Here is a 28,000-nt window from a genome sequence, read left to right on the forward strand (position 1 = left end):
GGATTTGTTTTTTGAGAGGTCCCGGGAGGCCCAAAGGCCTCCACAGCTCCCCGCTTTAACGTGGCTCACTCTTTTCTTCGGGTTCCTGCGCGCTCAAATGGGGCACCCGTGGGCAGAGGGAGGATTCAGAAAGAGGAAAGGGCCAGGGAAGAAGACACGGCGCTTTCGGCAGGGGAGGGAGGCGTCCGGCAGGCAGAACCCCACAGCCCCGGGGGCCGCCGGGAGCCGCGCCCCCTCGGCCCCGCCCCCTCCTCGGGCGCCGACCTAGGCGGTCACGTGACCGAGCCAGGCGGCAGCTGGGGCCGGAGGGCGCGGCGCGCGGACACGGCGGCCAGGCCAGGCGGGGCTAGAGCCGAGCAGGCCGGAGAGGGCCGTGCGCCCGGGGCGGGGGGGTCGCGCCGCGCCCGCCCCCTCCCCGCCCCGCGCGGGGCGTACGCACGCTCCTCTCACCGCCCCTCTCTCCGCGCGGGGACCCCTGGCGGACGGCGCGTGGACATGGCCAGCGATGCTTTGCAGGTAGGCGCACCTGCGTCCTCAGCCCCCTGACGGCCAGCCGGCGCCAGGGACCCCCGCCCGCGCGCTGCCGGAGCCCCCGGGATCGGGGCGGCCAGGGCGGGTCCCCCGAGCACTGGGCGCCCCCTCCCGGGGCCGGCACCGTGGAGCCAGCACAGTCCCCTTCTCGGCAGGTGGAGGTACGCACGGGGGGGAGCGGGGAGGTCCTGCAGCACCCTCAAGCTCCGCCCTTCCCCGAGAATTAGAGGGGGCGCGGCGGAGGCTAGAATTCAGGTGTCTGTGGCTGGCTGTGCATCCCGGTGCCTGTCGCCCCTGCCACTCGTTCTCCCTCCCAGCATTCGGTTCCGGGCAGGTGCAGCTCCACCTGAGCAGGTGCCTGGCGCGGTGCCCCGGGAAGGGAGGAGGCCGCCCGGCCCGTTCCTCTCCTCCGCACAACAAAGCTCCAGCCGCCCCCACCTCCGGACTGAGCTTTATGATGGTCCCGACGCCACCCACATTGTCACCTGTTGCCGGAAGTGCCAGAGTCACCTCATTAGGTCGGGGACGGGAGACCCACACGGCCACCTGGCTGCCAGGTGGAACCTTATCCCAGATGGGGAGTGTCCATGTCAACAGACTGGGGATTCTCTTATACCTGGAATCCCACCTGGGCATGGGCTGGGTCACCCCACAACATACACACACACACACACAGCTGACTGACACCAACCTGCCGCCCAGCCAGGTTCTTCCTGTGCCACCTTGTGGACATCACAGCCCTGGACTCACCTTCCCTATTTGTGGCAAGCAGGGCCAGGGTGACTTCTGAAACTTCTTTCGTTCGGTGACCCAAATCTGAGACATGTCCTGTACCTCTGGTGCCCCCATTAGCGCCTCATCATCCCTCCGTCGTCCTGTGGTTGCTGTGTAACTGGGTTCTCGTCTCCTTCTGCACCTGCCCCCACATCCCCTTTGTGTCTGTCCCATGACCCCCATCCCCCACCCCAGTCCTGCTGATGGCCTGCCAGCCTTGCCGAGGAGCTGGGCGTATCTGGTGTTGCCGATCACACAAGGTCAGACCTTGGGGGCTGGGGAGGGCTGGGGTCTCTGCGTCTACACCTCAGCCCTGGGAGGGCTGTGTAGGAATCCCCTGGCGCATGCATGCGCTTGGCGTGTAGCAAACATGACCTGGACGGAGGCTGTGATTCCTGGAACGAGGCTGGACCTGTGCCCTGGTCCCCTTTCCCATCTCCTTCCTGCTCTCTTCCCCTGTCCTGGTCATTCCTTTCTTGTGGCTGCTTGGGTCTGCTAACCTGTCCCTCTGTCTGTCCCAGTGTGTGCCTGTCTGTTCTGTGTCCAGAAAACGGATGTCCTGTCCAGATTCCGGAAACGCCCAAAGCATTGAAATCTCCGGACATGGGGTCTAGGTCCCTGGCCACTCTGGGAAGAGGGGAATTCTGGAAGATGGACCCGCTGGACTTGGGGTCTCCTGCTTCATGGTGGGAGTTGGGGGAGCAGGGATTCTCCAAGGCCAGGCCAGGCTCCTGATTCATGGGTTCATCATGCTGGCCCTCAGGTGACCCCTGCCCTAGGTAGGAGTGAGTCACCCAAGAGAGGAGAACCCAGGAGGGCGGGCCTCCCTCCCTCCCTGCTCTGCATATTCTCAGGCCTCAGCGGCTGGAGGAGGTGGGGCTGAGGGAGCCTGCCTCTCCTCTCTGCCTGGACTTCCCTCATTTGACCCGGCCCTGCTCCTTCCTGGCTGTACCCCTGCTCTGCCTGCTGGGGATAGTGTGGGGCTGGGTGGCAGGTGGGGCCTGGTTGGTAGCAGGTGGTATTAGGTGAGCCTGGGTTTAAATTCCAGAGCTGTCACTTCCTAACGGTGTGTCCTAGGCCCAGTGCCTTTCCCTCTCTGAGCCTTGGTTCTGCTGTCAAAAAAATGTAGCTGGAGGGTTTTCGTGGTGGGGAAAGACGTAGACCAGGCCAGCACCTTGCATGTGGGGCTGCTGTGAAATCCTTCCTGGGTCACGGTCAGCAGCTCAGCATGTGCATCTGTGTCCTTTAATCCAGGGTTTCTAAGCCTCAGCACTATTGACATTTGGGGCTGAATCATTCTTTGAGATGGAGGCTGTCCTGTGTACTGTAGAACGTTGAACAGCATCCGTGGACTCAACCCAGTAGATGCCAGTAGCACCCCCAGTTGTGACAACCAACCAAAAATGTCTCTGGATATTGCCACATGCCCCCAGAAGTGGGGTGGTAGTGGAGGCGATCCCCTCCCCCACGGAGAACTGCTGCTGCCACCTCTCTGTGCCTCAGTTTCCTCACCTGTAAAGTGGGGGAGAATTATGGCAGTTGCTCAGGATAAATGTGAGGGGTCAGTAGGATCATGGGAGTGACGCTTTCGGCCTGAAGTAAATCCTCCCTGGGGGCAGCTGCCCTTGAGGTTGACTCCTGGTTGACAACCATGACTTTCTTCATCTCTGAAATGGGTTCTCATGGCGGCGGCAGATAATGTATGTGGGGCTCTTCATGCCGCACTGACACCTAGCTCAGATTCTGGGCAGTCCTGTTTGAAATCCTAGTCTGCCTTCTGCTGGCTGTAGGACTTTGGGCAAGTTACGTCACCGCTCCAGGCCTCAGTTTCCTCATCTTGAAAATAGGGTGATAAGAGGGACTTCCCTCGCAGTCCAGTGGTTAAGACTCTGTGCTTCCACTGCAGGGGGCACGGGTTTGATCCCTGGTCAGGGAACTAAGATCTGGCGTGCCATGCGGCATGGCCAAAAAAAGAAGAAAGAAAATGGGGTGATAATAGCACCTTCTGGAGTTGCATTAGTTGACCTGGGTGCAGCCTGTAGTAACTGCTATCATACTTGAGCTTTAATGGAGACACTCTCACCCCAACCCTCCAGCGCTGCCTCCTCACAATGTGGGCCTCAAGGAGGTGCCGCTGGGCTGGCCAGGCCCCTTAGGCCTCCAGGCTGTGGTCAGCAGCAGCGAGAGACCGAGCTGAGAAGAAGCCGGAAGCTGGGACAGGCTGCATCTGCAGGAAGGGGGCTGGGCCACCCATATATGCACTCATGGGTGTTTGCGTATAAGTGTGCACAGGGGTAGATGCAGCGGGTGTGCACACACTTGCTAGCCTGCGATGCATGCCCATGCCTATAGGTGTATGAGAGTGTGTGCACACCCAAGGCAGCCCCTGGAGCCTGTATACACGGGAGAGGCTGCTCTTCACGTCCACACTAGTGGGGCTGTGAATGTGTGCACGCTGTGTACACCTTGGGCATCCTCTCGGGACAGGGGGCAGGGGCCATCCCTGGGGTGCCTCCAGAGAAGCCGACTCAGGCCTGGAGTGGGGGCTGAGAGGAAGGCCCTCTAGATGCCCCAGAGGCCCAGAGCTGGCCTTCTGCAGGGGTTGCCGGGAGCTAGCAGGAAAGAGGAAGTAGCAGGCGAGAGGCCCTGGCAAGGCTGAGGTTCAGGAAGAGGGCGGGGCCCTCAGCCGGGACCCAGGATGGCGGAGGCCAATCCCCCTTTGGACCGGGAGCTGGAGGTGCGGGCTGGGGTCCTTGTGGGGGGCCAGCAGGGGAGGACCCCAAGTGGCACAGGCCAGGGGCCCTTCCCCCGGTACCTCTCGGTTTTGGACTGAAGGGAGGAGATGAGGTGTTGGACTTGGAGTTTTCTGTCTGAGAGATGAAACTGGGGCCCTTTGGGCTTCCAGGCTGGGGAGAGAGGAGGAAAGGGAGAGGGCTCTGCTGTTTAGGGTGCCGGTTGTAGAGGATGAAAGGAGGGGAGATGGGGCCTGTCTCCGGGATCTAGTTTGGGGGTACAGCAGGGGATAGATGAGGCCTCGCCCCATGTCCTCCTCGTTTAGGGGTATAGCAGAGGGAAGGTGAGGCCTGCCCTCAGTACCTCCTAGTCTGAGGGCACAGCGGTGAAGAGAAGGGGCCTGGGACCCCAACCGTATGGTTTGGGGGGCATCAGAGGCCTGCCCTTGATACTTCCTTGTTTGGGGAGCAGCGGAGGGAAGATGAAACCGCCCTCAGGACCTCATAACTTGGGGGATAGGGGAGTGGAGATGAGGCCTACCCTTGGGACCTCCTCGTTTAGGGGGGCAGCAGAGGGGAGAAAGGGGCCTGCCCTCAGGACCTTGTCATTTGGGGGGGCAACAGAAGGGAGACAAGGCCTGTTCTTGGGACCCCCTAATTTGGGAGGACAATGGAAGGGAGATAGGGCCTGTCCTTGGGGACCCCCTAGCTTGGGGGGCACAGTGGTGGGGTGATGGGACCTGACCTGAAGAATCCCACTGCGTAAGGACAGATGAAGGGAGATTGAACTGTATTGGTGGTCCCCTCATCTGAGGGGACAGGGAAGGAAGAAGCCCCTGCCCTCGGGACTTCGCAGTTTGGGGATGTCTGAAAGCAGGGACAGGGCCTTGCCTCACCTCCCAGTTTTGGCGGCGTTGGGGGGTGCCCATCAGAGGACATGGAGCAGGCCCTGTGTCAGGAGTTACAGTCTGGGGGGGGGCCCGGCCAGGTCGGCTGAGCACAGTCTGCACCCCGTAGTCCTCCTGGCCCCGCTGACCCTGCTCTGTCCTCCGCAGAGCGAGCCGCGCAGCTGGTCCCTGCTGGAGCAGCTGGGCCTGGCGGGTGCCGACCTGGCAGCCCCCGGGGTGCAGCAGCAGCTGGAGCTGGAACGGGAGCGGCTGCGGCGGGAGATCCGCAAGGAGCTGAAGCTGAAGGAGGGCGCCGAGAACCTGCGGCGGGCCACCACCGACCTGGGCCGCAACCTCGGCCCCGTGGAGCTGGTGCTGCGCGGCTCCTCGCGCAGACTCGACCTGCTGCACCAGCAGCTGCAGGAGCTGCACGCCCACGTGGTGCTGCCCGACCCCGCGGCTGGCGTGCACGGTAAGCCAGGCTTCCCCGGGGATGCGGGGCAGCAGGGCGTTCCACTGCCCAGGGCTCACCCGCCGTGTCCTAGAGCGAGGCCAGCCCATCGCCTCTGACCTCCAGGGAGACACACTCGGTCACAACAGCACCGAGCCTCAAAACACAGGCAGACCAAAGGCCAAAAGCAACACCCAGAGAAAGGTACACACAGTCACACCCACACCTGGACAACACCAAAGGGCTTACACGGGGTCACACAAATATCCAGACTCACAGAGTCATACCACCACCTGGACAACACCCAAAGACTCTTTCTAAAATATCTTTAATTTTGATTGATTAAAAAAATTTTCAATTGTGATCAAAAAACACATAACAAAATTCATCATTTTTAAGTGTACAGTTCAGTGGTGTTGAGTAGATTCACATTATCGTGCAAGGGATCTGCAGAACTTTTCCATCTTGCCACCGAAGACAAAGATGTAACACACATCACATCAGTAGCCAGAGACATTCACACACGGTCACACCAGCACCCAGACAACTCCAAGGCCATATGCACTATCATGTGAATACCCACAGACTTCCATACTGGCACCCAGCACCCAGAGAAATGCACACACAGTCACGCCGACACACAGACAATACCCAGAGACTCGCACATGCTCACACCAACCCCCAGAGATTCACACTCACACAGAGCTGCCCAACCCCTACAGATGTCCACCGACCTATCAACAGCCTGAGACCTATACACACGATCAGACAAGGCCTGAAGACTCAACACCACTTAGCCCAACACCCATATACCACTTACGTGTGTCAACAGCTAGAGACCAACATTGTCATGTCAACACTCAGAGATAACAGTTCAGCCGACACCCAAAACTTCATCCAGTCACAGCTGCACCCAGAGTGACCTGGACATTCACACCACTCGCTAGAGACTCACAGAGCCGTGCCAGCATCCAGAGACACGCACGTCCAGCTGTACCAGCACCCAGGCACGTGGACACAGTTGTACCAGTGCCAGGAGATCAGAAAGCACAGTTGTGCCAACAGTCGGAAGCATATGCCTAGAGTCACCCCCAGCACCCAGAATCTCACACAGTCATTCTAACACCTCGAATCTCACAGTTACACTAGCACCTGGGGAGACACACACTAGCTCAGTTATGCCAACACCCTGTGGGTCACAGACTTAACCACTGCCACACCCACGGATGCCCACACAGCTGTGTAAGTAGTTGGGGACTTCCGTACGAAGGTAGATACAGTCACACCAACACCAAGGACTCAACGCACACCTGGACACTTGCCTGTGCTCATTCATGCTGGTCCTGCCCCAGTCCTGAAGGGGTTTCCCTACGAGGGCTGGGGTGGTTGGGCCCTCTGGACCCTGGTCCCCAGCTCTTCCTCCCCCTGGCCCCTGGGGTGGATCCTCTCAGCTGGGGCAAAACCACCTGGGCAGATGGAGGTGAGGGCCGTGGTGACTCTGCCCCATCCACCCCCTCCAGATGCCCCCCAGTCCCCCGGTGCGGGCGGCCCAGCCTGCTCTGCCACCAACCTGAGCCGCGTGGCCGGCCTGGAGAAGCAGCTGGCCATCGAGCTGAAGGTGAAGCAGGGCGCGGAAAACATGATCCAGACGTACAGCAACGGCAGCACTAAGGTGGGGTCAGCGCGAGTGCACATCCCCCCGTGTGCACGTACACCCTCAAGCGCATCACAGTCTGGTGGGGGGGCAGGGTGGCACCTACATCTGCTCCCCTGGGAGTCTGGGGTCCTCTGGGTTGGGGACAGAGGGGCTGATGGGTGGCTTTGCAGCAGGACTGGGGTGCGGGCAGCTCATGGGGGCATATGGGAAACAGGGTAACTGTGGGTGATGTCAGACAGACACATGGCAGAGACTGCCCCCCCCATACTCAGTTACCCCCAGAGACGGTCAGGGCAACACGCAGCCTCTCACTGCTGGTGGTCTCTCTCTGACACCTGTACACACAGATCAACACCTAGGTGCACACATAACCATCATCCTAACATCTAGAGACACAGCCATGGTCATGACAACACCTAGAGACACACAGACACACATACACCGTCGTAAGATCTAGAGTCACATCAGTAACAAGGCTCATAAACACGTGGAGGATAGTCACCACAGCCACCTCTAGATACAGAGAGACACACACCATCGTATAACGCCCGGACACACACCATCGTATAACGCCCGGACACACACCATCGTATAACGCCCGGACACACACCATCGTATAACGCCCGGACACACGGCACAGGCCAACAGAACACCTAGACACACAGACACACACGTCATTAAATTCACACTCGGAGACCAGAGTTGTCACACAGGTGCTCCCCCAGTTGTACCAACACTGAGTACACAGTCACAGGTTTGCACCAACACCCAGAGATACACCCACAGCACAGCCAGACCTGTAGCTAGAGACCTGGAGAGCATCCGTGCCTGTGTGCGCACACAAATGCGAATATTATGTGGGAGGGCACGAACCATGCAGAAGTTTTTTTTTTTTTTTTTTACCTTTTATTGATGTGTAACAAATGGACGTAAAGTGCAGAAAACGTTAAGTGTACAGACCGATGAATTTTTATCTGGGCACACATCACCCACATTGAAATACAGAACACTTCCTGTCACCCGGAAAGGGTTCCCTCCTGCCCCCTTCAGTCAATACACAGGCTTCTTTCACCACAGGTTAGCAGTGCCTGGTTTTGAAACACAGCACCAAGTAGATGGAAAAATCCACAACCAGTGTCCGGCGCTTGTACACACCACGGGGTCCTTGGCTATGCCCAGTCATCACTGTGCCTTGACCTGCACGCACAAACATCGGGACTCCACTTACTGCAACTGTCTCACATCCAGTCACCCTTGGGCTCACCCACGTGGCTACAGTCAAGGCTGCACCCACCACGGGGAACACTTACACACGTACGCCATTCTCACAGCTGACACAAATACAGTGCCTGCTGGTGCAAGGCACGGCTCTGAGCCCCACACGCGGATTAGCTCCTTTAATCCTCAGCCCAGTGTTGGTTGGTGCTATTAGTACCCCCCTTCCTGCAGATGAGCAAACAGGCCCAGAGTAGTTGAGTGGCTTGCCCGAAGTCACACAGCTGTTAGGCGGCAGAGCCAGGATTCAAATGCCATGGGCTACATCTCCCATGAACACCCAGGAACACACGGAGGCACATGTTATCACACCCACACGTGAGTGCTCTGTCACAGGGTCACCCAGGGCCTGCACGAAGTGGACAGCAGGCCTGGTGGTCAGACCCTCATCTGCCCAGCCTTCCCTCATGGCCCATCTCTGCCTCCAGGACCGGAAGCTGCTGCTGACGGCCCAGCAGATGCTGCAGGACAGTAAGACCAAGATTGACATCATCCGCATGCAGCTCCGCCGGGCGCTGCAGGCCTGCCAGCTGGAGAGCCAGGCGGCCCCAGACGAGGCCCAAGGTGAGTCCCTTGCCCTGAAAAAGCCTCACCTGCGTTCCACCTTGGAGCGTTCAGCTCCCAGCCCCACGAGGGGTCCCTTTCTGAGGCAGGGAGGTGGGTGCTGTGACTCGCCATGTGACTGGAACCCATTCCTGGACCCTTGCCAGGCCTCAGTTTCCCATTTTGTCCTATTTCAGATTTGCATGTGATCATGTATTGGCAAACCAGTTCTTGGACCAAATCTGCTACTGCCTTCTTTTTTTTTTTTTTTGCAAATAAAATTTTATTGGCACCCAGCCGTGCCCATTCATTTACTATCACTTAAGGCTGCTTTTGCACTGCGACAGCAGGGCCAAGTAGTGGCAACAGAGCCTGTGTGGTCTGCAAAGCCAAAAATATTTACCCTTTGGCTCTTTACGGAAATAATGTGCGGACCCCTGGACTAGGTGATTGCCTCGTTGGCCCCTGTGCTGTAGAACTGTGGGTGTCCGCGGCGTGTGTGTGTTTCCTTGTGTGTCTCAGTGTATGAATGCCTGGGGGTGTCTCAACCCCATTGTTAGCCTGAATTTGAGACAGGGTCTTGATGTATTGTGTGCAGAGAAGATTATCTGTGCTACTGACGTGTGTCAGTGTTGATGTGATGCTGACCGTGGGGACCAGAGGTTGTATGCATGCCCTGTAACTATGGTAGTTTCTGTGTCACCATGAGAGGTAAGCGTCAGCTGTTGGTGGGTGTTAGTGCATTTGGGCTGCTGTACCACAATACCACAGACTGGGGGTGGGGGCATGTAAACAACAGACATTTATTTCTCAGCGTTCTGGGGGCTGGGAAGTCCAAGATCTAGGCGCCAGCAGATCCAGCGTCTGGTGAGAGCCCTCTTCCAGATTCATAGACAGCTGCTTTCTTACTGCGTCCTCACTGGTAGAAGGGGCAAGGGAGCTCTCTGGGGTCCCTTTTATAAGGACACTGATCCCATGCATGAGGGCTCTGCCCTTATGACCTACTCACCTCCCAGCGGCCCCACCAACTAATACCATCATATTGGCGGTGGGGTTTCAACGTATGAATTTTGCAGGGACACACACATGTAGTCCATAGCAATAGGGCTTGGAACTCGGATGACAGTGCATGTGTCTTTGGAGTGGGGAGGTGTCGGCGTGACTGTGTGGTTATTCATCTGTACTCTGAATGCCTACGTGGGCTTCTCAGTGACAGTGTGTGATGGTATGATCACGTCCCTGTGCTTTCGGGTGACATTGTAACTTTTGGTGACAGCCTGATTTTGTCCCCATAAGTGTAAAAGCCTTGATGACTGGGCACATGTGACAGCAGTCCCGGTGGGTGCCACACAGCTGTGGGTGACTGTGACTGTCTGAGTGCCCAAGTCTGAGTCTAGGTCGTTGTGCAGGACAGCGAGAACGTCCTTGGAATCTACATCCTTGGATAAGGGTGACCGTGACCTTGTGTCTCTGAGTGACAAGTTTCCTGCACCTGAGTGGCAGTGTATCCTTGTGCCTGTCCCTGTGCCAGTGGGTCTCTGTGTCTGTGGGTGTCAGTGATGCTGCCCTGCCTATGTGACAGTATGACGGCATTTCTTTACCTGTCCCTATGCCTTATCCATGTGGCAGTGCGATTCTGTTCCTGTGATTCTCCCTGGGCTGGAGTTAGAGCCCTGGGAGTTTTGCCACTCTGTGACTGTGTCCTATAAGGGTATTTATGTTTTGAGGCCATTTCCCTCCGCCCCTGTGACTGTGTCCCTTTGCGGGGGGTTGACAAGGCAGATATCTATGTAATAGCCTCACCACTGTGACAATGTCCCTATGTGGCAGTGTGATGGCGTCTTTGTGAGAGTGTTCCTCAGTGTGTGGGTGTGTGTGTTCCAGTGCCTACACTGGTGACAAAGTGATAATGCCACTGTCACCCTGTGAGTGACAGTGTGACGATGTCTGTGTGACACTGTTACTGTTCTCCCAACTACATTGTATTTCATGGGGTGGGTGGTCACTGTGCATTTATCCAGACCCCTGCTGGAGGAGATGAGGTTATTTCCAATCTTTTGCTCTTAGAAGGAAGGTTGTGAATAACCGTGTAGAGGTGTTTTTTTTTTTTTTTAAATAAATTTATTTATTTATTTATTTTTGGCTGCATTGGGTCTTCGTTGCTGCGCACGGGCTCTCTCTAGTTGCGGCGAGCGGGGGCTGCTCTCCATTGCGGTGCGCGGGCTTCTCATTGCGGTGGCTTCTCTTTTTGCGGAGCACGGGCTCTAGGCGCGCGGGCTTCAGTAGTTTTGGCACGTGGGCTCTAGAGTGCAGGCTCAGTAGTTGTGGCGCACGGGCTTAGTTGCTCCGCGGCATGTGGGATCTTCCCGGACCAGGGCTCGAGCCCGTGTCTCCTGCATCGGCAGGTGGATTCTTAACCACTGCGCCACCAGGGAAGTCCCTGCAGAGGTGTTTTTTATGGGATAAAGTCCCTGAACTGGGATTGCTGAATCAAAGGGTAAATACATTTGTGATTCTGATAGAAATGGCCAAGCTGCCTCCATTGGAAAGCCACTTGTATTCCCATTAGCAATGAATAAAAGTTACTATTTTTTTTAAGTGTCCCTGTGTCTGTGTGACTATATCCTATCCAGTTGCCATGGTATCCCTGCGACAGTCCCTGGGGATGAAGTGGGACCCTGACAATGTATCTGTCCCTAAGACTTTGTTAATGGTGTGCCTGTGTCTATGACTGTCCCCAGGTGACAGCTTAACTACATCCCTGGGACGTCCATGTGGGTGTGAGAGTGTCTGGATAAAAGAGGGACAGCATCTGGGTGGAAGAGTGGCCGTCTGCCTGTGGGTGACAGTGTGACTATGTCACCGTGACCCCCCACCTTGGGAGAAAGTGATGCATATTGATGGCCATCTGTCTGTGGCCAGTGCTTGTTCCTGCAGATGGCTGCGTGTCTGGGACCGGGCTGGTTGGACCTGGGCCCAGGCTAGCCTCACTGCCTCGTGTCCCACACCCACAGGGAGTCCGGACCTGGGGGCCGTGGAGCTGCGCATCGAGGAGCTGCGGCACCACTTCCGAGTCGAGCACGCGGTGGCCGAGGGCGCCAAGAACGTGCTGCGCCTGCTCAGCTCTGCCAAAGCCCCAGACCGCAAGGCCGTCAGCGAGGTGAGGGACGCGGTGTCGACCCAGAGGGGTGGGGCTTCAGCGAGGGGTGGGACCTTAGTTTCAGGGAGCCCAGGGGTAGGACCCAAATGGCTGAGGTCTTGGGCTTCCAGGGAGGAGCTCCAGGTAGGACTTAGCCAGTCGGGGGGAGGGGCCTGGGTCTGCACTTGGGGAGGGGCGTGCCGGATCCCGCCCCCAGCCCGGCCAGGCTCCTCCCACCGCAGGCACAGGAGAAGCTGACCGAGTCCAACCAGAAGCTGGGGTTGCTTCGGGAGGCGCTGGAGCGGCGGCTCGGGGAGCTGCCCGCTGACCACCCGAAGGGGCGGCTGCTGCGCGAGGAGCTTGCTGCGGCCTCGTCCTCAGCCTTCAGTGCCCGCCTGGCCGGGCCCTTCCCCGCCATGCATTATAGCACCCTGTGCAAGCCCGCGCCGCTCACAGGTGGGTCCCGACGTCCACCCGCAATCCGGACCCTACCTCCCGCAGCTCTGGACTCCTGACCCCTCCGAGTCCCCCAGCCCCGAGACCCCCAACCGGGATCTCCACTCTCCCCAACCCTGGACTCCCATCCCGCTGTTCCCTCCCTTCTCCATTCACCCCAACCCTCTAGACCTGGGCCTCATTTCCCATGCCAGACAGCCGCATGCGCCCTGGACTTCCCACCCCGCCTTGCCCTCTGAGGGACTCTTGCCCCCATCCCCATCCTCACTTTCGCCACCCCTCCCCGAATGGCCCTGCCGTTTTTCTCCAGCCGGAGTCCCCCAGCCCAGTCTCACAGTCCCTTGCTCTCAGAACCCTCAACCCTGAACCTCTGTCCCCCCACCCCCAGGCTAGCCAGCCCCTCCCTCCTTAGATCCCTCAGCCACTACCTCCCCAGACCAGCCCTACCGTAGACCCCAGCCCCAGTGTCAGACCTCAGATCAGCCTGCCAAATCTAAGCCCGGACTCCTAGTCCTACCTGGCTCACCACCGCCTGGACCTTCAGCCTACACCCTGAACCTCTCTTCTGTCACTAAACCCCAGCATCCAGAGCCCCTCCCCAGGTTGACCCACCCGTCCCCTTGTCCCATGTTTCTCACTTCCGGACACAGCCATCCCTGCATCAGACCCCCTGCCTCACGCTGATAGTCCCTCACCACCTCCCACTTGCATGCTGGCCACTTCTGCACATGCCCACTTTACCCGCAGGCCCTTCCCCTCGTCCTGCCCCGGATGTGACCACCCCCCCGCCCCCGTCATGAGCCTGCCCCTCTCTCAGGGACCCTGGAGGTGCGTGTAGTGGGCTGCAGAGACCTTCCAGAGACCATCCCTTGGAACCCCTCACCTTCAGTGGGGGTGCCTGGGACCCCTGAGAGCCGCACCGCCTTCCTGAGCCGCCCAGCCCGGGGCCTTTACAGCCGAAGTGGAAGCCTCAGTGGCCGGAGCAGTCTCAAAGCGGAATCCGAGAATACCAGTGAGTGGGCATTGAGGGTCTGGAGGGATGAGGTGGGGTGGCGGGGTCCTGGATTTCCCACGTCTGTAACATTCTTAAAAACTAGTACATCACACCCATTAGGTTGGCTACCGCAAAACAAAACAAAGCAGACAACGGCTGTTAAGGAGGATATGAGAAATTGGAACTCTTCTGCACTGTTGGTGGAAATGTAAAATGGTGCAGCCACTGTGGAAAACAGTAGAATAATTATCCTCAGATAATTAAACATGGAATTACAATATGATCCAGCGATCCCGCTTCTGAGTAAATACACAAAAGAGTTGAAAGCAGGGTCTCGAAGAGATATTGGTATACCCATGTTCATAGCAGCATTATTCACAATGGTCAAAGGTAGAGGCAACCCAGCGTCTGTTGACAGATGGATGGGTAAACAAAATGTGGTCCATCCATGCAATGGAATATTTTTCTGCCTTAGAAAGGAAGGACAGGGCTTCCCTGGTGGCGCAGTGGTTGGGAATCCGCCTGCCAATGCAGGGGACACGGGTTCAAGCCCTGGTCCGGGAAGATCCCACATGCCGCGGAGCACCTAAGCCTGTGTGCCACAACTACTGAGCCTGTGCTCTAGAGCCCGCGAGCCACAACTACTGAAGCCCGCAGGCCTAGAGCCCACGCTCCGCAACAAGAGAAGCCACCGCAATGAGAAGCCCGCGCACCACAACAAAGAGTAGCCCCCGCTTGCCACAACTAGAGAAAGCCCGCACACAGCAACGAAGACCCAACGCAGCCAAAAACAATAAATAAATAAAATAAAATAAATAAATTTATATTAAACAAAAGTAAGGACATTCTGAAACATACTGCAACGTGGATGAACTTGAGGACATTACGCTAAGTGAAATAAGCCAGCTATAAAAAGACAAGTAGTATATGATTCCACTTATATGATCTAGAGTGGTCAGATTCATAGAGATAACGGTTGAGGGTGGAGGGGAACGGAGAGTTATTGTTTAGTGGGGACAGTTTCAGTCTGGGAAGATGAAAAGAGTTCTGGAGATGGATGGTGGTGATGGTTGCACAACAGTGTGGACATACTTGATACCACTGAGCTGTACCCTTAAAAATGGTTATGATGGTAAATTTTATGTTACGTGAATTTTACCACAATGTGAAAAAAACCGAATACATACACGTTTAAAAGTATGAATAAAAGAAGAATAACTATAATAGAGTAACCATCTGTGTTACCACCACCCAGGTCGAGAAGTAGAATTCTCTGAGCCCCCTCATGCCCCATCCTCAGTTCCAGCCCCTTCCTCTGTCCTAGAGGTAGCTACTCTCCTGACTCTCATGGTTATCATTTCCTTGTTTTGCTTTGTAGTTTTAGCACCCATGTACCGTCTGAAAACAATGTAGTTTAATTTGCCTATGTTTGAACTTCATATACGTGGAATCATACAGAATGTATTTCATGGTAATGGCTTCTTTTATTCAACATTGTTTGGGAGACTTATCCCTATCGTTGCATGAAACTATAGTTCATTCATTTTACCCCTGTTTAATTGTCTTAGACTGAGGCATGTCAAATTGCTGTCTTTCTTTAGGTAAAAAATAGTTGAATATCAGCCATTTCATGGTTTAGCTAATAAGACTATATTACAATTTATATATTAATTCATGGACAGTGAGATGTTTCTAATTTAGGGCTGTTATATAAGCATTATATTTATGCATCTCCCGATGTATACTTGCTTGCATTTTTCTAGGGTGAATACTTAGGAATATATTGCTGGAACTTGTATACAGCATAAAAGTGAATTTGGATGCCCGCCTCACACCACGCGCAAAAATCAAGTGGAGATGGATTAAAGGCCTTAATGTGAAAGGCAGAACTGTAAAGCTTTGTCACATAGCACAGCAGAATATTATGGGGGGAGGAGAAGATTTCTTCAATAAGATACAAGAGATTACCCTCCCCCTGCCAGCATCTCCTGACAACCTACCCCACCCCCTGTTCCAGGTGAGGTGAGCACGGTGCTCAAGCTGGATAACACAGTGGTGGGGCAGACGTCCTGGAAGCCGTGTGGTCCCAACGCCTGGGAGCAGAGCTTCACCCTGGAGCTGGAGAGGGTGAGTTCGGTTAGGGGATGACAGGGCTTGGAGGAGGAGGAGTTTGAGGCCTCGGGCACCCCAAATGACGGCCCTCTTTCTCTCCCTTGAGGCACGGGAGCTGGAGTTGGCTGTGTTCTGGCGGGACCAGCGGGGCCTGTGTGCCCTCAAATTCCTGAAGTTGGAGGACTTCTTGGACAACGAGAGGCATGAAGTGCAGCTGGACATGGAACCTCAGGGCTGCCTGGTGGCCGAGGTACAGCCTGACCCCGACCCTGAGAAAATGCTTTGGCATCTCCTCCTCTCGGTTTTCTGGAAGGGGGAAGATGTGTTTTCCATCGGTCTCTGAATCTCGATAGAAAAGTACATATAATTAGTCACATCAATGCATGACTTAAGCTGGGAGTGGTTTTGTTCTGAAACAAGATATTAAAAAAAGAAAAAAAAAAAACCCCAAAATTTTGTCAAGCTAGGAAAGAAAAGCAAAACCTAGCAACATATCACGGAGATTGCTGCCAGAGCCACGGCTGAGCAGAGAGATTCCTTCTGCAGTGATGTCAGGGTTAGGGTCCAAATCAGGGTAGCCCACCCTGGGCACTGTGGACATTTGGGCTGGATCATTCTTGGTTGCAGGGGCCGTCCTGCGCAGTGTAGGGCGCTGAGCAGCATGCCCTGCCTCCACCCGCAGGATGCCAGTAGCAACCCCCCGCTCCACGTTGTGGCAACCAAAAATGTCTCCAGACGTGGCCAGGGTCCCCTGATTAAGAGCCCATAGTCTAAATAACATTCCTGGGCTTCCCTGGTGGCGCAGTGGTTGAGAATCTGCCTGCCAACGCAGGGGACGCGGGTTCGAGCCGTGGTCTGGGAAGATCCCACATGCCGCGGAGCAGCTGGTCCCGTGAGCCACAACTACTGAGCCTGCGCGTCTGGAGCCTGTGCTCCGCAACAAGAGAGGCGGCGATAGTGAGAGGCCCGCGCACCGCCATGAAGAGTGGCCCCCACTTGCCGCAACTAGAGAAAGCCCTCGCACAGAAACGAAGACCCAACACAGCAAAAATAAATAGATAAATAAATAAATAAACTTGAAAAAAGGCCACAAGCAAAATTATAAAAATAAATAAATAAATAAATAAATAACATTCCTAGCTGACCCCCGGTAGTATGGCCGGGCCCTGTTCAAAGTGCTGTGCTGGCACTGACTTGTTAATCCTCACAATAACCCAACGCAAACAGGACCATTATTAGTCACATCTGATAGAGGAGGAAATGAGGCACAGAGAAAGTCACTGGCGCCCCCATTTAACCAGAATTATCCTCAAAAATTCTTTAAATTTGCCCCTAACATATACATGTGTCCTGTTTTTTGTATATATATATATACGTGTGTGTGTGTATGTGTGTGTCTCCCCGTGTCCTTAAACCCAGGAGGGAATTGGTTTTTTTTTTTTGCTACTTGCTTAGATTTTTAAATACCACTTCTCTTTGCAAGAAGATCAGACCACGTGAAAGAGGTCAGAAATGTGAAAGAGAGACAGAGTTCACAATGCACAGTATAAAAAACAGCTGTATAATTAATTCTGTTTTCGGGAGTGGGATAAATATCAAGTGAGTCATTGGGTTCAAGTGAGTTTAAAGATTAACCTGAAAGAAGCTTTTCCTTGGTGGCCGGAGACCAAATATATATTACTCTTAAGTTTTCACTAAAAAGTGCTTTCAAAATTAAAAAACATTAGTAAATTTTCACTAATTCCTAACACGTAGTTTTTTCTTGAAAAAGTATCTAGAAAAATTCTTAAAATATTCAAGGCTATTTTACTATCCAGGTGGAAGTTCTTATGTGATCTCATAATCGAGGACTCCTGAAGGACAGGAGCAGAGAAGGGCAGACTTCAGATGGTAGGGCCGCGAAATTATTCTTCTATTAGGAAGACTGTCCAAAACCCAAGTGGACAATAGAGGTGGGTGGCCCGGGGGATAAGTTCTGAGGCAGTCCTTGCCTTCAAGGTTTACTTATAACATTCTATTTTGTTCTCCCCAAAGCACCAGCCTGTAGAACTTTCTGCAGTTCTGTTGTCAGTGAGCTTACAATAGTTGAGTTCTGTTGTAGGTAGAAATGTTCTGTATCTGTGTCATCCAATACAGTAGCCGCTAGCCAGTTGAAGTGTGGCTAGTGTGACTGGGGAACTGACGTTTTCATTTCACTTAATTGAAATAGCCACATGTGGCTAGAGGTGACCAGATTGGACACCCATAAAGTCACACAGTTCTATGACTTCAGCACCTTCTAGAAGATGCATTGGAATCAGGAGAATTCAACTAGACCAGTGGTTTCCCCACATGGGTGGGCGCCAGCATCACCTGGAGGGCTTGTTGAAACACAGACTCCTGGGCTCCACCGCCGGGGTTTCTGATTCAGTGGGTCCAGGTTGGGGTGGCGGTGCTGAGAATCTGCATTTCCAGCAGGTTCCCAGGTGCTGCTGCTGCTGGTCTGGGACCGCACTTGGGGAATCGGGACACTAGGTGAAGTGTAGGGCCTGTTTGCTGGAGTTGTATGTACATCTCATTGGATCAGACCCACTCCCCACCCCTGGAGGAGGGCCTGCTTGCCTACTTCTTGCCTTTCCAAGATGGCACTTCAGGAGGTGGTCCTGTCGAAGGATGGATTGGCTTTATGACCCCTTAATACGATGCACAGTACTCTGGTTGGATGTGATGCCACAGCGATCAGAACCCCCGAAACATACGGGCGTGCACACCTATGATCCTGAGGGCTTCCCCACCAAGCTGCCTGGAGGTGGGCGAGGGTCCTCACACTAGCCTCTCCCTCAGGTCACCTTCCGCAACCCTGTCATTGAGAGGATACCGCGGCTCCGACGGCAGAAGAAGATCTTCTCCAAGCAGCAAGGTGAGGGGATGGGCTGGGGCAGGGGAGAGACCAGGGGTCCCGGGAGTGTCACAGAGGGTGACACCTGCCCCCGTCTCCCCAGGGAAGGCATTTCAGCGCGCTAGGCAGATGAACATCGACGTTGCCACCTGGGTGCGGCTGCTTCGCAGGCTTATCCCCAGTGCCACTGCCACAGGCACCTTCAGCCCCGGGGCTTCTCCAGGACCCGAGGCTCGCTCCACAGGGTAAGGAGGGAGGGCCCCGGGGTTCCGGCTGCCTCTGGTTGCTGCCCGGGATGCTAGGTCTTAGATGCACCCTCTTCCCTTTGCCGCAGCGACGTATCTGTGGAGAAGCTGAACCTCGGGGTTGACTTGGACAGCTTACCCCAGAAGAGCTCTCTGGGTCCTCCTTCCAGCCCACCAAGTCCGGTGAGCTTCCCCCTTGGCCTGGGCAGTGTTAGGGGACCTCCACTGCAGCTCAAGGCCCAGAGATCGCCAGGAACTTCCCTGGTCACACAGCACACCTCTGCCAGAACCGGGGTCCTGTTCTCTATCCCGGATAAAAACATGAGCTTGGGAGCCAGGCCACCTGGGTCCCGTCCCTGCTCTGCTGCCCCCTAGCTGTGTGACTCACGCCAAGCACCTTCACCTCTCTGTGTTTAGTACACTGCCCTGTAAAATGATCACATTTAAAACTCATGTCGATGACAGAAGTCCAGTTAGTGGTTTTCTCTGGGCGGGGGTTTATTGATAGGAGGGGGGGCACAAGAGAGCCTGGCAAAGATGATAAAAACGTTCTGCATCTTGATCTAGGTCGGAGGTCAGCACACTTTTTCTGGAAAGGGCCATATAGTCAGTATTTTCAGCTTTGTGGGCCAGAGGGTCACAGTGATGACCAGTCAATACTGCTCTCGTAGAAAGCAGCCACACCTGATACAGGCAGACAGGAAGGGGTGTTGCTCTGCGCCAGGAAGCCTTACTGAATGTCTGTCACTTTCGTGGATCATGAACTATTATTCTTCTTTTGATTTTTTTCCCCCAACCCTTTAAAAACGTAAAAATCATTCTTAGCTTACAGACTGTACAAAACATGGAGTTTACCAACCCTTGGTCTAGGCGACGGGCATCTGGGTAGATACGTATGTAAGAGCTCTTTCCATTGCCCACCTCACTGAGTGCATTTTATACCTCATTTTCTAAAAAAGTGGAAACAATAATACATGCTTCATGGCATTAAATTAAAACGAGATGCCTCATTAAATTAGATGAGTTTGGCAAAAAAAAAAAAAAAATGCAAAAGTTGAATAACATTGAATGCCGGGGAGGATGCAGGAAAACAGCACGTGAATCACTACATCTCCTTCGGAGGGCACAGCTGGCTGAGTTAAAAAATGGGCATTATCTTGACCTAGAAGTTCCACTCCTGGACATCTATGATGGACATTCACACACGTGCACCAAAATGCTTGAATGGTGTAAAATATATCTAGAAAGGTACCCACGAAATCATTAACAGCAGCTGGCTCTGGGGAGGGCAGCTGGGGCAGGAGAGGACTGTTCCTATTGTACACCTGTTCGCACTGATTGAATCTTTAGAACTGTCTCTATAGTGGAAAATGATGAACCAGTAGGTAAATTTTTCCCACTTAAATTATTAATTTTGATTCTTCTCAAAGTTATATATGCATATGATGTAAAGAATTAGGTCACTCCATGGGACTAATACCAATAAAGGGGATAAGTAGATAAATGATAAAATACAGCATAGAATGTGCTGGGAAGAAAAATAAAGCAGAGAAAGGGGACAGGGAGTGTTGGAGCTTCTGTTAGTTATTTAATATGGCGGTCAGCTGGCCACCTTCAAAGGTGACATTTGAATAAAGGCCTGAAGCAGGTGAGGGAGGAACAGTGCAGGTGCTAGGAAAAGAGAGTTCCTGGTGGAGAGAACAGCCCCGTGCAAAGGTCCTGGGGTGGAAACATGCCTCGTGTGTTCAGGGCACAGTGAATGGAACAGTGTGGCTGAAGGGGGATTGAGTGAGGAGGGGAGGGGGAGGAGAGGTGAGGTCAAATTAGTGACGGGAGCCTTGTTGGCTGTTGTGGTTATGGGTTATTTACTGTACTCTGACCTCCTCTGTCTGCCACAGACTTCTCTGATCCAGGAAACTACCGCCACTCCTGAGCTGCCTTCGGAGACCCAGGAGACCCCAGGCCCCGCCCTGTGCAGGTGACACCCCTCCCCTGGCCACCACCCACCACCCCTGCCCACTGTCCCTTCCCCACCAGCCTCCTCTTTCCACAGCCCTCTGAGGAAGTCACCCCTGACCCTCGAGGATTTCCAGTTCCTGGCGGTGCTGGGCCGGGGTCACTTTGGGAAGGTGAGGCGAGGGGGCAAGGAGTTGGGGGTCTGGGGGGTCCAGACCTCCAGGTCCTTGGACTGGCCACTAAGGCCACCCCTGCCCACTGTGGTTCCAGGTGCTGCTCTCCGAATTCCGGCCCAGCGGGGAGCTGTTTGCCATCAAGGCTTTGAAGAAAGGGGACATTGTGGCCCGAGACGAGGTGGAGAGGTGGGGACCCTGCTCAGGCCCTCTGAGAACTTTGGTCTTCTGGGAAATGGGAGACAGAGCAGTCCCCTCCTTGGAGCTGCTGTGAGAGTGATTCATAACGGTCACTTGTACTTATTAAGCTAGTATTGGGTTGGCCAAAAAGTTCTTTCGGGTTTTTCTGTAATGCGGAGAAACCCGAACGAACTTTTTCGCCAACCCAATACTTAACAATAGTAACGACTCCTAGAAAGCACACACCGTGTGCTTTACATTCAGTAACGAATTCCTCACAACAGCTCTAAGAGGTAAGTACTGTTATTGTCCCCATTCTGCTGATGGCACAGAGAGGTTGAGCAAGTTGCCCAAGGTCACATAGCCAGTAAGCAGCAGTTTCCGGGATTTGAACTTAGGGACTCGAGTTCTGAAGCCTGTGCTATTAATGGTGCCATTGTACTGCCTCTGCTTTGGGGTCAGGACCCTGAGTTCAGATCCTACCTCTGCTACAGATGTGCTTGGAAACCTTAGGGAGGTCATTTCACCCTTCTGAACCTCAGGCTCCCCTTCTACAAAAGGGGAGTAATAATGCCTTTCTTGCAGGGTTGCCGGGTGGAATGAATGAGAGGATGACTCCAGAGCATTCTGCACAGTGCCTTGCCCCCTGCAGATACCTGAGATTGTCCCCAATCTTCTTGACATCCTTTTATTAACCAGGAACCCAATTTAGGCTTAAGCAAATACAGGAATTTATTGCTCTGCATCAGAAAAGTCCAGGGGTGGACTACCTTCAGGCATGGCAGTACGCAGGTGCTCAGCTGATATCTCTCACTTCTGCTTTTGTCTGTGTGGGCTTTGCTTGCAGTCCCCTCGCAGGGACAGAGATGCCCCCCACCCTAGCAGTTTAAGGCTCATCTGCAAACTTTAGCTCTTCTTCCTCAATAATTCCAGCAGAAATCCTGAGATTGAGCCCCATTGGCTTGGCTTGCCCTTTTGTGAGCCAATTCCTGGCCAGGGAGATGGGGTGCTCCAAAGGGAAGTAACGGTCCCCCTGGTGGTTTCCCAAAGGGAAGTTACTAGGACGGTTACTAGGACAATGGATGGATTCTGGGTGCCTGGTTAGCACGTTCAGAAGCATTAAGCAACTTGCCCAAGTGTGCACAGCCATGCAAGGCCCTTGACAAACATCTGATGATTGATTGAGGACTCTAGGGAGTGGGCGAGTTGGTGGTAGGGAGCTGCTGTGGTCTCTGACCCCTGCCCCACCCCCATCCTGCCCAGCCTGATGTGTGAGAAGCGGATCTTGGCGGCCGTGACCGGCGCGGGACACCCCTTTCTGGTGAACCTGTTCGGCTGTTTCCAGACACCAGAGCACGTGTGCTTCGTGATGGAGTACTCGGCCGGCGGGGACCTGATGCTGCACATCCACAGTGACGTGTTCTCGGAGCCCCGTGCTGTGTGAGCCTAGGCCCCCGCCCCACACCTCCACCCACAGGCCCTGCCTCCCCCCAGCTCCTGGAGTTACGGGGTGATGGGGGGCTTTTGAGGATGTGGGAGCCTTATGTGACCCTCTGCCTTTCCTGGAAGCCCAGCTCCCTCACACCAGCCTCTCTCTGCAGCTTTTATTCGGCCTGTGTGGTGCTGGGGCTGCAGTTTCTCCATGAACACAAGATTGTCTACAGGTGTGTGTGTGTGTGTGTGCGTGCGCACGTGTGTGCGCGTGCGTGTGTGCACGTGCCCGCGCGCGCATATACCCGTGCATGCATGCTCTGCCCACTGGGGGGCCCTGAGGCTTCAGGCAGGACCCAGATCCCCACTCATCCCTCTTTACATCCTCCTATCCCCCCCCCCCCCAACAGGGACCTGAAGTTGGACAATTTGCTCCTGGACACCGAGGGCTATGTCAAGATTGCAGACTTTGGCCTCTGCAAGGAGGGTGATGAGGGGCAGGACTGGGATCTGAGGGGCTGGCCTCTGGGGTTTAGACAGAGAGGGGAGGGAATGGAGTCCCCAGCCCTACCTGGGTTATCCCCTACCCTGGTCCTGGGATAGGGCTGGCTGTCTGGACCACCCCATGCTGGGCTGGGCTGGAGCTGTGACCTCCCCCATAACCTCACGTGGCCCTGCTGCCCCCAGGGATGGGCTATGGGGACCGGACCAGCACTTTCTGCGGGACCCCGGAGTTCCTGGCGCCTGAGGTGCTGACAGACACATCGTACACTCGGGCGGTGGACTGGTGGGGGCTGGGCGTGCTGCTGTATGAGATGCTGGTTGGTGAGGTGAGGCCCCAGGCCGCTCCGCCCTGCCTGTCCCTGGTAACCTGTATATGCCCGGTGGGGGGGGGGGGGGAGCGGGGTCAGAACTGGCCTCCACTATGTGCTGTCTGATTGAGGACACGTGGCTTTGCCTCCCCAGCCTCGGTTTCTGTATCTGTAAATTGGGGTACTTACCCTCCTAAGTGAGCCTTGTAAAAGTGCAACGGGAGGCCAGGGTGGAGCTGGGTGTGGTGTGGCCAGAGGGGCCTAATTCACCCTGGCTCTTCCTGTCCCCAGTCCCCGTTCCCAGGGGACGACGAGGAGGAGGTATTTGACAGCATCGTCAACGATGAGGTTCGCTACCCCCGCTTCCTGTCAGCTGAAGCCATCGGCATCATGCGCAGGGTGAGGACTCCCCAGGGTGGGCCAGGGGAGTGGCTCTGGGACGAGGAAGGGGAACACTGACACAGAACTCCCTCCCCCCAGCTGCTGCGGAGGAATCCAGAGCGGAGGCTGGGATCCAGCGAGAGGGATGCAGAGGACGTGAAAAAACAGCCTTTCTTCAGGGTGAAGTCCCCCACTCCCAGGACCCAGTCATCCCCCCCACCCAAGACCTAGTGGCTTCACCTCCAACACTGTCACCTCTCCTTGACACCTGCCTGCTTTTCCTTCCCCCTTCCTTACCCTCACTGGCCCTCCTACACCCACATCCACTCCAGGCTGGCCTGAGGGGGGAGCACTGCCCTGTGTATGAGCCCAGGCCCCTCCCCCCACTCATATGGTGATCCTTCCTGAGCCCCCAGGCCCGACACTTTACCCCCCTCTATTTTGTGACTCCCTGTGTTGATCCCCACAGATCCAAGGCCAGACAGGGTGCAAGGAGCAAACCCCTCCTGCGCTCTGCCCTGAGCCTCCCCTGCTGACCTGTCCCCTCTCTGCCCTGCAGACACTGGGCTGGGATGCCCTGCTGGCCCGGCGCCTGCCGCCGCCTTTCGTACCCACGCTGGCCGGCCGCACTGATGTCAGCAACTTCGACGAGGAATTCACAGGGGAGGCCGCCACGCTGAGCCCACCCCGCGACGCTCGGCCCCTCACGGCCACAGAGCAGGCGGCCTTCCGGGACTTCGACTTTGTGGCCGGGGGCTGCTAGCCCCCTCCCCCACTTCTGCCCCCACCGAGCTGTCGGTAGTTTTTAAAAAGGCTTTTGGGATTTGCTCTATCCATGCATCCTCCGTCCCTTCTTGTGCACAGTAATGGGGGTGGGGGGCGTGCTTGGAGGTGGGGAGAGCTGGGAGGGGATGTGATGCGTGGCCGGCGGCGTAGGGAGTGACGGGGAGAGGCCCTGGATTATGGTGGGGGATCATTTGAAGGGGGCCAAGGGATGGTGGAGACTCGGGGCTGTTACTATGGTGGGGAGCATGGGCAGGCCGCCATGGGAGGGGGCTCGGGGCTGTGTTGAGGGACTTCCGGGGTTAGAGGCCAGTGATGGGGCGTAGTTTGGGGGGTAGGGACTTGGGGTTGTGTGGGGGAGCTGAGGGCCGCAATGAGCGAATGGTTGCGGGAGTCACTCATGACGGCAGCAGGGGCGAAAAGCGCCCCCCAACCCTCCCACTCTGCTCCCAGCCGAGCCACCGCCCCAAGACTGCGGCCACGGCATTGTGCGCATGCTCCTCCGGCTCTGCGTCTGTGCGCCCCCGCGTGACTAGTCCCGGAACTGCACACCCCGGAGGCGTACACAGCACCTCTGCGGCCCCCGCGCGGCCGCGAAGGTGCTGCAGCCACGACGGGACGCACCGCCCTGGGCTTGTCCGCAAAAAAGGTTTTAGTCCCCGAAGTCTCCGAGCTGCGGACCAGAGGCCGGCACCGGGTGGTCTGGCTTAGCCGCCGGGCGCCCCTAGAAGTGACTGAGGCCACTGTGCTGGGAGCTGCGCAGCGAGTTGGCCTCCCAAGCGCTCATTAGGCCCAGCCCCGTGGGGCTGCCCTTGGCACCTGCCCTTGAAGGCAGGAGGCGAAGCAGTTGGTGAAGCACAGCCCGGCGCAGCAAGATGTACACCCAGGGGTCCAGAATCTGGTTCCACGAGGCGAGGCGCACGGCCAAAAACAGCGGCCGCTGCAGGGAGCTGGAGCCCCAGCCCGCGATGGCCAGCACCACCAACACCTGTGGGAGAAGACAGTGTGAGCGGTGGGTGGTGTAAGAAAAGGGCACCGGCGAAGGGTAGGGCTGAGATGGATGGGAGAGTGTCTGGAAGGTAAGGAGGCTGTGAGGATGGACGGAACGTCACGGGGAGGGTAAATGGGAATCTAATTGGGAAGGAGCTGTGGAGAGAGGGGAGAAGAAGTGGGAGCCTTAGAGAGCGTGGCAGAAGCAAAGGCCTGCAGTGGGTGTGTGCTTGGGCAAGAAAGAAGTCCCAGGTATCCCAAAGGACAGGGGATTGAAGGGGAGAAGAGAAAAGGGGTGGTGATGGTGGAAGGAAGCTAGGGAATGAAAGCACTTAGTTGGGTGGGGTTGGAGGGGAACCTTGCCTGGGTCGGGTGAACTACAAAGACCCCAGGAAGGAGTAAGATGAGGGGACTGGGAGGAGGAGTGGGACGTCAGAAGGAGAGGGCAAAGGGTGGACTCTGGCAGGTGGGGCCTCGAGGAGGCAGTGCCCTGGCTGGGTCAGGGAGAGAGGACCCAGGTATCCCAGGATGGAAAAGGGTGGGAGAGGTCACGGAGGGCGTGGGAAGGAGCAGGGTTGGAGAGGCATGTGCGCCCCTCACCAGCAGGGGGCTCCAGCAGATGCACGACACCACCATGATGCCTACGAGCTGGCCCACCATCTCCACGTCGTGGGCACGGGCTCGCCGCGCTGAGCCACGGCCCAGGGAGCCGCCGGGGGCGGCGGAGGCCGAAGCGACGGACGAGGCGGACGAGGCGGACGAGGCGGAGGCCTGGCGGGGTCCGCTCCCTCCCCAGTGACGGCGGCTGTCGGGGCCTCCAGCCGGGAAGTGCCGTCGACAGCGGCGGCGCCAGCGGGCGCGCAGCAGGGCCAGGCCGCTGAGCGTGTTGCACACGAGCGCGACGAGCAGCGAGGCCAAGCCGAGGCCGGCGAAAAGGCCGGCGAGCAACGACTGGCGCCAGCCTCCCGCCGGACCCAGACCGATGAAGCACCACGTACCCGGGTACTGCAGCTCGTAGCGGCCCACGCGCGCCAGTGGCAGCAGCGCCACGGCCAAGGCCACGGCGGCCAGCGCGGCCAGCGCCAGCCGCGCGCGGGCCACCGAGACGCCGGCTGCGTGCAGCAGCGGCCGCGTGACGCCCACGCAGCGCTCCACGGCCATGCCGCAGCCCAGCAACAGCGGGCACAGGCCGAAGAAGACCATGCATCCGCCGAGGAAGTGGCAGGCGCCGCCGGCTGGCGAGCGCCCCGCCGCGTACAGGCGCAGCACCAGCGCACCCGGGATCACGTGGCCCGCCAGGTCGGTGGCCAGCAGGCTGGCGACGAACAGCAGGAAGGTGGCTGCCGAGCGGCGGCGCCGCAGACGGCCCGCGGCCTGCGCCAGCAGTGCCAGCGCCAGCACGTTGGACACGGCGCCCAGCGTCATGGAGAAGATGGGCAGCGCGGGCGACGCGCCCGCCAGGTCCGACAGCGGTCCGGCGGACGCGTTGGAGGCCCCGGGTGCTGTACACGTGGTCGCCTCGCCCGCCAGGCTCAGGTTGAGGGGCCCGCAAGGGCTCATGTCAGGTGCGGGGCGTGGGGCTGGGGAGAGGAGAGGAGGGGTAGGTGAGGTTCCACCCTTGGCCTGGGACCAGCTGGTGGTCCCATCTCAGATCATCAGGACCCATTTGACCCCATGGAGTTCTTCTATGGACCCTCTGTCCATGGCAACTCCAAATGACTCTGGCTGCCCCATTCCTGATCCACTCCTCCTCCTCTTCCTTTTCCCAGCCCATCTCTTGCTCCAGGCCTCAGTCTGCCCTCATTGCCCTGTCCACCAGGGTCACCTGGCTTCAGCCCCACCTGTCTCTGACCCCACCTCTGGGCCTTAACCCACCCACTTCTGACACCCACCTCCCATTTTGACACCACAGCCAATTCCTGGCCCCCGGCCCCATCTGATACCCACTGACCCATTTCTGATCCCGGGGCACCATCTGACCCCACTGCCCCATCTTTGACCATCACTATGTCACCTTTACTCCAGTCCCATCCTAGATGCTCACAGCCCCACCTCTGCCACCTCTCTCCCCACCACTGCCTCTTTCCCCAGGGCCACATCCCTGTCCCCACAGCTCCATCCCTGTTCCCATAAACCCATCTCTGTCCCCTTGGCCACATCTCTGTCCACACAGCCCTGTCCCTGTCCCCAGAGCCCCATCCTTGTCCCCTACACTCCCATCTCTGAGCCCCATCGCTGCCTCTTGCCCAGGCCCTACCTCTGCCCACTGCTGCCTCACCCTGGATGCCCACAGTTCCGCTCCTGCCAGCTCCATGTCCCTGCCCCAGAGGCCTCAAGGCTAACCCGTCACCACCCATTCCTTGATAGCCCCTGGTGAGGGCTGAGAGGTCAGAACTGCCCGCTAGGTCTTATGGGAAGGGAGGCTGGACAGACAGTAAGATCAACAGGGACAGACAGATGGGCTGAGAGTCAAGGAACACAGGAAGGACAGGCTGGGGGAGCCAGGGCCCCATCCTTTCATGCCTTCCTCCCCCACTGGAGATCCTCGTGCCCCAGCCTTCTTACCCGGAGCTGCCTGGGACGCAGGGTCCCCATCTCCTGCCGCTTGGTCCCTGCTGCC

At 56.5% G+C, this 28,000-nt stretch overlaps 2 protein-coding genes across 3 annotated transcripts; one reads left to right on the forward strand and one right to left on the reverse strand.

Moving 5' to 3' along the window:
* The first annotated feature begins 327 nt into the window (after nt 1-327).
* Nucleotides 328-24,439, forward strand: PKN1 (protein kinase N1). 2 transcript variants are annotated; one of them, XM_068536906.1, is made up of 22 exons: nt 328-516; nt 5,093-5,396; nt 6,896-7,047; nt 8,736-8,871; nt 11,865-12,010; nt 12,232-12,445; nt 13,263-13,457; nt 15,457-15,566; nt 15,658-15,801; nt 18,375-18,450; nt 18,533-18,674; nt 18,764-18,857; nt 20,573-20,652; nt 20,728-20,803; nt 20,901-20,992; nt 22,247-22,423; nt 22,585-22,647; nt 22,825-22,901; nt 23,102-23,244; nt 23,518-23,625; nt 23,707-23,787; nt 24,167-24,439. In XM_068536906.1, exons 1-22 carry the CDS (start codon nt 496-498, stop codon nt 24,368-24,370), a joined length of 2,835 nt encoding a protein of 944 aa, XP_068393007.1. In that variant the 5' UTR covers nt 328-495; the 3' UTR covers nt 24,371-24,439. The 2 variants fall into 2 exon arrangements, with proteins under 2 accessions (XP_068393007.1, XP_068393006.1); XM_068536905.1 differs by lacking the exon at nt 328-516 and adding an exon at nt 3,977-4,042.
* On the reverse strand, nt 24,292-27,998 carry PTGER1 (prostaglandin E receptor 1). Its single transcript, XM_068536907.1, has 3 exons — nt 27,946-27,998; nt 25,981-26,960; nt 24,292-25,378 (listed from the first exon to the last, which is right to left on the reverse strand). Exons 2-3 carry the CDS (start codon nt 26,938-26,940, stop codon nt 25,115-25,117), a joined length of 1,224 nt encoding a protein of 407 aa, XP_068393008.1. The 5' UTR covers nt 26,941-26,960; nt 27,946-27,998; the 3' UTR covers nt 24,292-25,114.
* Nucleotides 27,999-28,000: the final 2 nt, after the last annotated feature.

The sequence above is a fragment of the Eschrichtius robustus genome, chromosome 2 (genome assembly GCF_028021215.1).
Source record: "Eschrichtius robustus isolate mEscRob2 chromosome 2, mEscRob2.pri, whole genome shotgun sequence".
Lineage (NCBI taxonomy): Eukaryota > Metazoa > Chordata > Mammalia > Artiodactyla > Eschrichtiidae > Eschrichtius > Eschrichtius robustus.